This window comes from Dermacentor andersoni, chromosome 9 (assembly GCF_023375885.2).
Source record: "Dermacentor andersoni chromosome 9, qqDerAnde1_hic_scaffold, whole genome shotgun sequence".
Taxonomy (NCBI): Eukaryota; Metazoa; Arthropoda; class Arachnida; order Ixodida; family Ixodidae; genus Dermacentor; species Dermacentor andersoni.
The window spans coordinates 16,837,450-16,850,078 of NC_092822.1; the positions used below are offsets into that span (position 1 = coordinate 16,837,450).

Genomic DNA, 12,629 nt, shown 5'->3' on the forward strand with positions numbered 1-12,629 from the left:
ACTGATGTGCGTTCCTCACAAATTAGCTAGCTCACCAAACAAACAAACAAACGAACGAATCAATCAAAACACGTCAAGAAAATAGACTTGCAGCCCTTCTCAAAATCGCGAAAATTGAGATAAGTTCCACTAGGGTTGAGGACTGGGCGAGTTGGTACTGCACTCTAAAACATGGAAAGGAAGAAACAAGCCGAGCAGGCGAGAAGAAAGAACGGAGCGCTGGTGGATAAGTTCCGGTTTCCTGAAAATTCTCCTTGTTAAGGCAACTCGAAAAGAAAAAATTGGAATTAATTTGCACCTAAATATATTAAACGTGCAGACATTGTTATTTTCGCTGTTTCCGCTTGGAATTCAAACGCGAACAAGTCGAAAACTGCTTGAAGGCGACCTCGCGTTTCCAAGTCCGCCCGCACTTGTAATAAAGCGACGTAATGCAGTCTTCAAATCGTAAATACGTAGATTCGCAACTACATCTTCCTTGCAACGACATGTCTCGCCGCTTGGTGCTCATCTGATCACTTTTTTTATCATACACAGAAAGAAAGAAACAAAGAAATATCAGGACCACGTCTTACGAGTCGTGCAGCGCGACAACCGGCTTTAAAGGTCACGCATATGCGTGTCTGGGCCATATCCCATGCACGGGGCACCGAGTGTCGCACGTGAGCGCCCACAGGCCGATCACGCGCAGATTGCGACACATTCCGCAGAGCAACCGCGGCGCACGAAGAGATTGTCCATATTTACCCGCTCGCGTCCGCGCCGCTGATAGCAGCGCGCGACGCGTACGGCGATTGGTCCGTGCACGCATGTACTTACGTACGTATAACAGTTAGGAGGCTCAAGGTGAACGCTCCGCCGCGCAACAGTGCTTTGGCGGGCGACCTTTCCTGGGAAAAAAAGTCGCCGCAGGCACTCAGAAGGAAAAGAGAGGCGCCGGTGGATCGAAGGGGCCGAACCAACGAAGAGAAGCGCGCGACGAGCAAGCGGCATGCGACACGTTATAGAAGTATTAAAAAGGGCTAGCACATCGGCCGGGACAAGTTGTTCTTGTTGAGGTTAATGGTACAGTATTCTTTCATACTCTAATTTCACAGGGGAAAAGCGTTGCCACTGGAAGAAGTGAAGACCAAGCTTCTCCTTTATCGAATTTCGTCCCGAAATCTCAGCTCAGGTACGTCAGTGTGACGTCACGTCTGGGCGAATACAAAAAAACAACCTAAAGTTTCACCGATCACCACTTTACCCGTACGAAACACCATTGCCTATACACCTTTTGTGGAAATTTGACCCGGTCTACATGCAATTCCAGTGCATTAGTGAACAAGGGAAATGGTCTCTCTCTCTCTCTCTCTCTCTCTCTCTCTCGTTAGTTAGTTAGTTAGTTAGTTAGTTAGTTAGTTAGTTAGTTAGTTAGTTAGTTAGTTAGTTAGTTAGTTAGTTAGTTAGTTAGTTCGTTCGTTCGTTCGTTCGTTCGTTCGGTCGTTCGGTCGTTCGGTCGTTCGGTCGTTCGTTCGTTCGTTCGTTCGTTCGTTCGTTCGATTGGTGTAGCCACTATCATGTTGAGTCCAGGCTTTTTCAACACAGCCGCATGCGCCTGAACGTATACCTACATCGTTAGGGGCTGAGACGACGTTGAGGATCGCGGAAGCAAGTGAGACAGAAAGACGGCGGTGTGAATGCGAGCAGATGTGTAGCCCATATAATAGCCGAGATTCAAAGAAACAAGTGGAGTTGGCCAACTTGCATGTAATGCGCATGGAGCTAACCGTCATCCATGGAAAAGTGCACAATCAGTGCACTGTACCAGTACTAACCTACGGGGCATAAAAGTATGGGGGTTAGCAAATGAGCTCGAGAAAAATACACTGACCACGCAACGAGTGATGGAACGAAAAAATAAATGGTAAGTGTAACTTTAAGAGAAAGGAAGACAGTGGTGTGAACTAGATAGCAAACGGGGGTAGCCGATATTCTAGTGGAGATTAGGAGGAACAAATGGAGTCGAACAGGACATGTAACGCGCAGAGCAGATAACTGGTATTCCACCAGATAATAAGAACAGGGTGCCAAAGGAAGGGAAAGCGCTGTCGATAGAGAATTAAAAGGCGTGACGAAGTTTGGAAATTAGCAAGCATATAGGATCGAGTCAGTTGACGGAAGACAGTGTCATAAATCGGAAGTAATCACTGGGAGAAGCCTTCGTCGTTCAAAGTAGACATCAAAGATGATGATGATGATGATGATGATGATGACTAACGGCGCTACGAGCCCATATCGCCGTAGGCGTTCAATTCGGCACAGTGTCCCGCGTTTCAAAAATATTACTGATATCAACTAGGCAGAGGCTTCCGGCGTGCTTTTAAAGCGACAGGCTGTCTAAAAAAACGTAATTCTGGGGTTTTACGTGCCAGAACTACGATATGACTGCGAGGCACGCCGAAGTGGAGGGACTCCCGATTGATTTCGCGCACCCAACGCACAGTACACGGGCATTCTTGCACTGAATTCGCCGCCATCTAAATGTAGCCAGGCTTTGATTCCGCGACCTCGCGCTTATAAGCAGCGCAACCCCATAGCCGCTAGGCCACCGCGACGTATGCAGTCTATATATGTGTGCTGTTGGACGACAAAAATGCCGCCCTGCGGAGAGGCATGCCAGCCACCTGCATCGAAATCGCCACTGAGACCACCTGCGGCGCTACGTAGTGTGGACTGAAAGCTCAGCCACAGCAGTCCTAGTTGTCTCTCTCTCCCTCTCGCGTTGTTTTCTGTTTGCAGCACCCGGTGAACGACGGCTGTCGAGGCCGGGAAATAAGAGCACGCGACCTCCAGAAAGCAGCCCTAGGCCACAGCGGTTTCTCTGCGTTTGCAGTTCACCTGCCTTCAAGAACATGGAAAGAAACGTTGGCCCAAGTACGGGCAAATTACACCGGAAATCGAGTTTTCCTTAAACGTCACTTGAATGGACACTAAATATGAATGTTGATTTAAGCTGTATACAACGAAATTGCTCTTCTGCATGCAGTAAAACTATGGGACTCGTACCGTGTGAGGATCGAGGTTTGGTAAATCGGAAAAGACGCAAAAGCGAAATACATGTGCAGACCCTTAAGTTCACGCGGCAACTAACCGTGCTCCCTCTATCCCGCTTTTCTCTTTCCGTTTCCCCCTTCCCCAGTGTAGGTATAGCCACGGCCGGTCTCGAGGGGTGCGCGCGCTTCTCTTCAGAAGGAAAGCGCGCGCTCCCCTAGAGACCGGCCGTGGTATAGCATACCGGACGCTCGTCTGGCTGACCTTTCTGGCAGCGTTTACACGCGTCAGCGTCTACTGTTGGATCCATGTGTCCGCATAAATACTAAGTTTTGGCCAAGCCCCCACGCAAGCGCGTATGTCCTTATACAGTACCATGCACGTTAATTAGCTGCCTTGCACATGCTGCATTTTGTACGGTTACAGTGCATAACACTAGGAACGTCTTTGCGGACTGCGTGACAGTGCCCACACAAACAGTTCGTGTGTAGGTCGTTTCTTTAATTTTTTTATAAATCTTTCTTATCCTTTTCTCTCTCACCAATCGCATCCCCTTGCTCCTCCCCCAGTACAGAGTAGCCAACCGGAGATAATCTCTGGTTAACCTCCCTGTCTTTCCTTAAACCTTTCTCTCTCTCTCTTGCCGGCCGGAAATTTTTACCGTATGCTAATAGAGGCAGCGTGAACACTGTTGAACAAAGCGAGCTAATTACGCGGCGTTACCGCTCGGAAAAGTATCTGATGCACCTTCCACTTCCGTGACGATCGGCCGCCGTCCATGCAGGCGCTACTCGGAGAACACCGTCCCCATCGCTCGCCGGCCCGCAAGGTAGTGATGGCACTTTTGTGCTTCTTGAGGGCGACTGACCTGCGTCAACGTTCCCCTTCCTTTTTCTTTACCGCAGCACAGAGAAGCTATAAACAGACGCTATTCTGGTTCACATTCCTGCCTTCTCCTTTTCTCTCTTCGTGCATTCTATAAAGAAAGTTATCTAAAAAAAGTGAGAAACCTTCGCTCAACGATAAATATTTGCTTTCCAAACAGTAATAGGCAACGGCGAAAACTCTCTTAACTTATTTGCATAATGTATGCCCTAAGTAGAGATTCTTCTAAATGTAGCCAAAGCGACGTAATCCCTCCACCCACCTCATTTCATTAATAGCCACAAGGCCCAGAAAACGGATCACGATTTTCTAGCTTCGCTAGAAGCACTTTACCTCGATCTCTCCACGTTTCCTTATTTATTTATTTTTTCAGGCAAGCAAGCGAAAATTCCCTTTTCACTAAAAACTTTCGCCGAAAAGTTCTTTCATAATGCGGCACTTTTTGCAGGGAATATATTACGGCATCGATGGCCAGACGAGAAAGGAGCTAACTTGTCCACACGCAATAATAGGGAATACTTGCACAATGCTGCCTATACAGGGCGGTGTCGGAAACTAACCGGCTTCGTTCAATGTCTCCGCGCGGTCGAGTTAAAACATTGCCTGACTGGTTCTATCTCTCTCTCTCTCTCCTTTCTTTCTTTACTTTTAGCTTGGAATCGAGTCAGTAAATCTACATCTACGTCGTGATGGCCGAGAGCGCTATATTTAATTGCAGCACAGCCAAACGAGGCGTTATGACGCAAAGGGAACGCCGTAATGCCAAGAATACAATGCGCGACTTTGCTCCACACATGGGCACGCCAGATTTACTCCACCTGTTACATTCGTATACCAATGACTCTAGATTAATTTCCTCTGTCCTCTCACATGAGCTAAAGCACATACTTTTGTCGTTTTACGTGCGTGTAAATTTAGTTCTTCGCACTTATTTAGCAGCTCCCGTTACATTCGGTTACATTACATTCGCTGTCGTATTACGCGGAATTCTACGGTAACCTCTCCTAAAGGTTGGCATACTATCAGCGGAGTTAAGCGCACGAGTGTGGGAGTCAGTAGTGTATCCATAAAGAAGGCACTTCTGCATTATCGGGGCAAAAAGCGCTTCAGCGGAGATAAGGCAGTCAAAAAAAGATAAATAAAGAAGACACATAATTAAAGACAGAAAGGAAGTGAGGACACAAATTCATTTAGTCGGATTTCCCCTCTGCAGAGTCTGCATGACGGACGGAGTTGTCATCACAAAGACCGACCGAGCCAACACAAGCTGACAATTGCGTCAGTAAGTGATGCAATTACACTAACCGGCTCTGGAGAAATAAAAATGCAGCGCACTTGCCAAGAGCACCGCTATGAATCCGGAATACTGCTATCTCTCTCTCTCTCTCTTGCTCGCTCTTTTTTTCCGAATGCAACGTTATCACGGAAATCTCAAAGGACGTCCTTTTTTTTACGCCCCTGGGTTCGTACGCACACTCGAGCGCAACGGTATCGCGGCTATAAGAAGAAGCAACATGAATTGTCTCTGGCTTCTCAGAAAGAAAAAAGTGCAGACAGAATCATGATGATCGCGGATTGACTAAGCCACGGTCTTCAAACTACAACGCTACCACCACACGTTCAGCAAAACTTGTTATTGGCCTGCTTGCTATTTACGGCTAAAAGGGAGAAACACAGATGTGTTGTCGGCTTTCTTTCTGTGTTTTGTCTTCCTTTAGCGGTAAATTTGTATGTCCTGTATGCCCTGTATATAGCAGGCGCTGTAGAAAATATTTACCGTATTCGAATTCTGCCACTTTTCGCACGACTTCCCTCAAAATCCACCACAAAAGATGACATAATCAAAGGTTCTGCGACGACACGCCTGGACAAGACGGCATACTGAAAAAAAAAGTAGAAAAAACTGCATGCTTGCGTAATCAACTGAGCTTAACCACCCAAACCACACAGGAACACAGTGGATACATGAGACTCCGCATATAGTGAAGGAATTAATTTTCACCACCCGGAGTTAAGCAACGTGCATCTACGTTGAAACTGTCTGAGCGTTTCTGCGCCCAGTCCCTGTGAACACGTGGTCTCAGCGACAGGGAGGCGAACCCGCGACTTCGTGAACAGAAACAGAACCTCACCGCCAGTGAGCCGTGCCATGGCGGGTAAACAAAACAAAAATTTCAAAAAAAAAACGAGAAAGAGAGAAAGAATCATTGCCCACATGTGCGCAGACATTCGCACAAGTGAGGAGTTCAGTCAACTTTGCTGATAATTCGTGACGCAGCTACAGTTCCCGAATTTACAGTTCACGCGACTAGTGACTGCGACTCATTCATTCACTGAATGATGAAACGTCAAGACTCACACATCCCACGCGTGAATCGCATTCCCTTTATAACGTGCCCGTACATGACTCACGCCCACAATTATCACACGTGCGCAGCACAACGTGTTCCGCTTCCTCGCATATAAAATGCTGTGCACGTGAATTGTAGGCGCTGACGAAGTCGTAAAACTGACGAACAGACAAAAAAACCTTCCACGGTTTGGGGAGGTCGTTTTAACTAGAACACACACACACACACACACACAAACACACACACACACACACACACACACACACACACACACACACGTAAAAAAGGAAAGAAACTCGTGCGAAACTGAACAAGTCGATCGAACAAGGAGGTACGTACATGCAGATTGAAGTCGAGGGTATTATAGCGCTTTACGATTAAAAAACAAAAACAAAAATATGCAGAACGAAGACAAAGCAATACAAAATACAAGCATGCATTGCTTCATTATTATCTTTTTTTTTGTCCGCTGTGAGATGTGCTGCTCCACTCCGACATCTAATTGCGCCGAGAAAAAGCGATACCTTCTCTGCCTCAAGCGCTCGTATAGAGTTCCGCGCTGCTTCTGTCATTACCTTCAATGAAAACAACAATTATTGCGATTCTAAAAAAAAGAGAGAAAGAGGATGTACTGCGAGATTCCGGTCTACGTGACGCGCTCGAAGTATAGGACACGGACCCACCTCGTATGGGAAAGGGTTTAAGGCTGTCGCTGATCTTGCGCCGGACGGCCCGAACGGCGATCCGTGGAGTGGGCGACGTGCGTCCCATATCCCGAGGCTTGAGAGATGTCCCGAACGACGGCACTCACTCGTGTCGAGTTCGGCTTAAAGAAAAACGCCGCTGGAGAAAACGCGGCAGCCCACAGACACACCGCGCGGGCAGGCTCACCCACAAAGCCACCGGCAAGTCGAAGAGGAAGACTTTAAGCAGGCCGCTCGCGTACACAACACCGGGGCCGAGGAAACTAAGTCACCGACGACCACAATACACCAACGCCGGTTATCTCGAGCGCCAAAAAGGCCCGCACCAGCCCGGAGTTGGAGGGTGAATCACCAACGACGAGTCGCAATCACGCTATCTCTCGTCGAGTTGGGGGAGAAGAACCTTGTCGAAGTGAATGTCACCAGCACCGCCCGCACGACGCAAATGCCTCCTCGTGAACGACACAAACAGCGCTCTAGTTCGTTACGTATCGAGGGAGCGCATCACGTTCCGCGCGAAAGAGCAGATCGACACGTTCTCCCGAGGGATGTAATCCACGACGAAGACGTCGACGACGCTACTGGCCCAACCAGCCGATACTGCACGTCGAGGGCTCTTGGCACGTGCGGTTGAGCAGAACACGCCAACACCGCTTCGCTGGCTCCTATCGCGCATGCGACTGTCCGCACCGGAGAGTCTGAGCGCGTACGTATCGGAGAGATGAAGGAGCAGCCGCTGCTTCCGAGAGCCAGCGTCGGCGAATGGAAAGAGGAACCAAATCGGACCGAAGTCCGCGACGATGGTGATGCAGCCGTTGCACGCTGCCGCCGACCGCGGTGCCACCTTCTCTCCCACTTTTTCTTTCTTGGAGAGAGGGCTGGTTCTGAGCGGCATATCTGCACGTGAGCTGCGCATCTCTTGGCCTTCCATCCAACCCCTCAGCCCATTCTTTTTTTCCCGTGCAGACCGCGCGCGCGCAAGCGGAGGCCAAGGCTGAGAGAGAGGGAGAAGGGGGGGAGGGAGGGCGTGCGTTGCGCGTGGCCGTGAGCAAGCGTGCGGGCGGTCAGCCCGTCACGCGCCACATAGATAAAAATAAAGGACGAAATCGAGACTGCGCATGCCGGCGAGGCAGCGCGCTTGAGCTCACTTGAACTCTCGCAGCGCCTTTCTTTCATAACACAACGGTCACATACTGCAACACGGTTATGAGGGACGCGGAGTGCTCCGGATTAACTCTTGACTACCTGAGGGGTTGTTGATCGTGTACACAGTGCAAGGCGCACGAGCGTTTTGGCAATCCGCCCGCATCTGAAAAGTGGCATTGCAGTAAACTTTCACATTGCCTCGAGGGCGCCAGCCTATCTTCGCAAAATGCGATCAACATCTATTCTCGTAAGGGCAGACTCGCGCGGAGAGTTATCCAGGAAGAGGCTGTTCGAGTTCGGTTAAAATAGAAGGTCAACGTTGCGTCAGCGCAGCCTCCGTTTCCGCAGGCGGAGAAACGAAATCTATTTCTTCAACTCGTAATCGGCAGCCTGGAATACACGGAGAAGCGCGAAGAGCTCTCAAGATATGCCTTATCTTTGAGTATGTTTGGATAAACTGCAGCTGCGCGTAAAAGCTTCAGGGCGCGTGCGAGTACATTGTCTTTGCGCGTTTATCGCTCACACTCGAAATGACCCCGTTTTTTTTCCACATGGGCGCGATGCATAAGTAATAACGCTTGATAACACCAAGCGCATGCGTTCAATACACCTACACGATACGTGATAACGAGTGGGGGAAAAAAAAGGAGTCAACGCGCTATATCACTGCGCCGTTACTTTCTGGCCACATACGGCGCTTCTTCAACGTGCACCAAAATCTACGTAGACGAACGTCTTTACATTCCGCCTTGCGTTGGAATGCGACCGCCGGGACAGGGAGTCAAGCCCGCGAGCTCGTGCTCGGCACTCTGCTCTCATTACGCCACCCAAACTTTCCTTAATGAGTTTTTTTTTTTTCGTCCATTCATCGTAGTAGTGTGCAGTTGTCATCTCCTTACCCCCTACGGGTATGAATCATGTTTTGAGGCCACAAGCACACGGCAATAACAAGCCGGTATAGCAGAGATTCCATTGCTGGTAACAACTTCAAGAAATGATCACGATTACGATATACGTGTACTACTATACAAGCGTCCGCTACGCGGTCTGGAGATGTACACGAGTATGACTAGCAGACAACGAATGAAGTCCAAAAATAATGTCCGTAGAAACTGCTAGACCAGTCGTAAAAACCGACAGTATTAACGAGACATCCAAACAAATTCTAAATGTTTCAATGTTTCAACATAACACGTTCAAGTTACCTGCGAGACCCTTAGAAGCACTCATCGAGAGTAAATCATTTCAAAACAATGCGCCATCCATTAGGTCCATTAATTAAGTCCATCCAAAACCCAATACAATACAATACAATTAAGTAATTTGCACTAAAGATGTACTTTTTAACCTGCGCCTCGGTTTGCGTAGAGTAAACGCTTCGTACAAGAAGACTTTCGTGCAGCATTCGCTGCGAGAACCAAGCCGGCGAAAAAGCGCACCGAAAGCGCCACCGACGAGCTCATATATCGGTGTCGCAACGACCGAGCTCTGGTGGCAACAATACGCTTGGGCAAGCTCGGAAATACGAGTAGCCGCCGGCGTAAAACTGATGCTGGGAGCTACACAGAGGCGGGTCTTCTTCTGCATGCAGCACAGACGTACATGCACTGGCACCGCGTACACGGCTACAGAGCTTGCCATTCTCGTCTTCAGCTCAGCCTTCCGCATGGGAACGCAGAACTGTTACTGAAGCAACACTTCTATGCCGCCTGTGGCTCGGTGTGGCAGTTAACTCGCGTTGTAATGGCCGATGGCCCATGCGCTGTGAAAATTGTGGCCGCGAGGACACAATCGGGCAACTCATCTGTGACTGCTCTCGAAATGGTGTGCAAGGAAAACATTCTTTAAACGCGCTAGACATAAAGAACAATAGACCTTTATCAAATGAAAAAAACACTAGTACATTAATTATAGTCCAGACCGCTGTCAGAGAGGATGGCATTAAACGAATTAACACGCTTTTTAAGGATATGCGGATTGCATCCTGCAGGCGTAAATAGCTCTGCTTTTCATCGCATCTATGCGCGCACTTTCTTTCCTTTTCTTCTTTTTTACCCAGTTTCTCTTTCTCCTATCTTTCCACCTCTTCGGACAGTCACCTCGGTATACAGGTATAGCCAGCATTACCATATACCCATGACACACGGCAATATTATCCAGTCGCGCGCGCGCTAGTCGAGGCAGTGGGAGAGATTCTTATATATAGGAAGAGTAACTCGTCTATGCTCACACTGTCGACTTGTCGATTATGTTTAATTCCCCCACCCACTAAACCCTCTTTAAAATTTGACAGGGTAAAACGCTCCTTGCACGGCGCTTTACAACATTTTCTGCACAAGCAAATTTTCGACTGATCCTGGTACGTGCTCTTTAACAAACTAATTCGAAATTTGCATCTCATAACAAACTAGTTTATCGGTCGTCTATAGATACTACGTTCCCGAATATACGTAGCAGTTCGCGTCGCGTTCTTGAACAAGCTTTCGCTGGAAACGAGCATGAAACAAATTGCGCACCTCATCTCCAAGAAGGGGAAGGTGTGGCTGAATCGAAGAGTGGGTGACCGCGGCTACGTGACGCGCAGGAGTGCACGAGAGAGCCTCGGAAAGTTGTTCGGTCTTGAAGAAAGAAAAAAAAAAAAAGGCCTACGTGAGACGCGGCACGTTCGCCTTCACGACGTTGCGTCCGTCAAATTCACTGAGCGCGATCGCAAATGACAGGCTCGATCGGTGCAGCGCCTCGCCGTCTACGTGAACAATGCAACGACCTCGATCGTCTTCGGAGAACGCCGCGAATCTGAAGTTGCGACACGACCGCGTCCCTGTAGTCCACATAGAAGAACAGACGATCGTTTCTCCGATGTACAAACCCGCCACGAAATCAGTACTTCTGCAAACTTCAACTCAACGCCCTCCATTGCTGGGAGTGCAAGTGTCGTTCCAAATTACAGAGCTGCCAAAGAGAGATTTAGAGAGGTCATTTAAATGATAGCCTTCAAATTTAAAGACTTTCATTTTAACAAAGCTTCAGGCATTAGTTCAGGAGGCACTACACCTGACTATTTGCTTCGCCAACTCAACATGTCCTCTTCTGCACGTCGGCAATTCTTTGCGCCCTGTGCCTGATTCGACTAAGAATGAATTCGCAGCATTATCTGCATTTGCGGCAGATGTATAGAATGCACGTTTCGAACACACTGCGACGGCCGAGACTGCCGACGTCTCGCACGGCCTGCTGGACGCTACCACGTACCAAGCGCCCTCATGAGACGCTTGTACGCCGTAGTGATTAGCGAACACGCTAAAGCGCAAAAATGTTTTAAAAGCGAAGCTTTCCGAACCTCACCGTGTTTTGTGACCGTGGGTGCTGTGGCCTTGCTGTTCTCTTGTCGAATACGCCAACCAATCACAGCTGAGCATGCGCGCCGCACGGGCCTCTGGGTTTATTGCACCACCCCCAGATGGCGCTCGCCTCCACGCATTGCGAAGCAAGGATGTCCTTTGTATCCATTGTTGTTCACGCTTATGTTAAGGGCATAGAAAAAGGAGTGGAATACAGCGAATCGGGGTTTGATTTATCCGAACATGCGTAATGGACAAATGGCGCAACAGAAGCTCCCTGGACGGATGTATGCGGACGACATATAGTGCTACTAGCGGACAATAAATGATATTTACAGACACTTGCGAATATCTGTGACAACGCAGGGACAAATCTAGGCCTTAAGTTTAACACACAGAAGTCGGGAATTATGATGTCTGATGAAGAGACGAGTAATTGCGTGGTGTCAATCGAACAGCAAGTTATATACCTAGTCAAGCAATATAAATACCTCGGCGTATACATAAACGAAGGAAAGACTTGCTCAAGCACCCACCAAGAGGATCTCAAAATAAAGGGGAAGCGTAATGCTACAATAATGAAAGACATAGCACTGTGGGGCCACAGTAAGTACGAAGTGGTGCGTGGAATCTGAAAGGAGTAATGGTGCCAGTGCTAAAGTTCGCAAATGCCATTCTATGCTTAAAATCGGATACCTTGTTGGAGTTGGAAGTTAACCAAAGATCGGTAAGCCGGTTGGCTTCGGGAGCCCACGGTACAAGCACAAATGAGGCAGTGCAAGGTGACATGGGTTGGGCCTCTTTTGAAGTCAGACAAGTACATAGCAAAATTACTTTTGAAGAAAGGCTCAGGAACATGGACGAAAACAAATGGGCAGCTAAAGTGCACAAGTACTTGTACTTGAAAAGCGTGGACACACAATGAAGGAAAAGGTCAAGTAAGTTTTCAACCAAGCACAGGATAACTGAAACTGTAAATAGACAACCAGGAGTCATCAGAAAGAAAGTGAGAAAAACAGAGACAGTTAATTGGATGCAAAGAATAGAAACAAGAAGGATCATGGAGATTTACAAGAATGAGAAGAAAGAAATTAGAAGGGAACATTTGTACGACAACACAGAAGGCAGTGCCTTGCTATTTGAGGCTCGAGCCGGTCGCCTAAGGAGAA

At 48.3% G+C, this 12,629-nt stretch overlaps 1 protein-coding gene across 2 annotated transcripts in view; it reads right to left on the bottom strand.

Annotated features, from left to right (window-relative positions):
• Pfrx (6-phosphofructo-2-kinase/fructose-2,6-biphosphatase) overlaps positions 1-12,629 on the bottom strand; it is a 145,091-nt gene that overhangs the window by 106,971 nt on the left and 25,491 nt on the right. Inside the window, exon 1 of one of the 2 annotated variants that reach the window (XM_050174840.3) lies at positions 6,953-7,726. The exons of the other annotated variant lie outside the window; for it this stretch is intronic. Coding sequence (XP_050030797.1) covers positions 6,953-7,040 — 88 coding nt within the window. The 5' untranslated portion in view covers positions 7,041-7,726. Of the gene's footprint in view, positions 1-6,952; positions 7,727-12,629 lie in introns of those variants that run through there. 2 annotated transcript variants of the gene reach the window in all.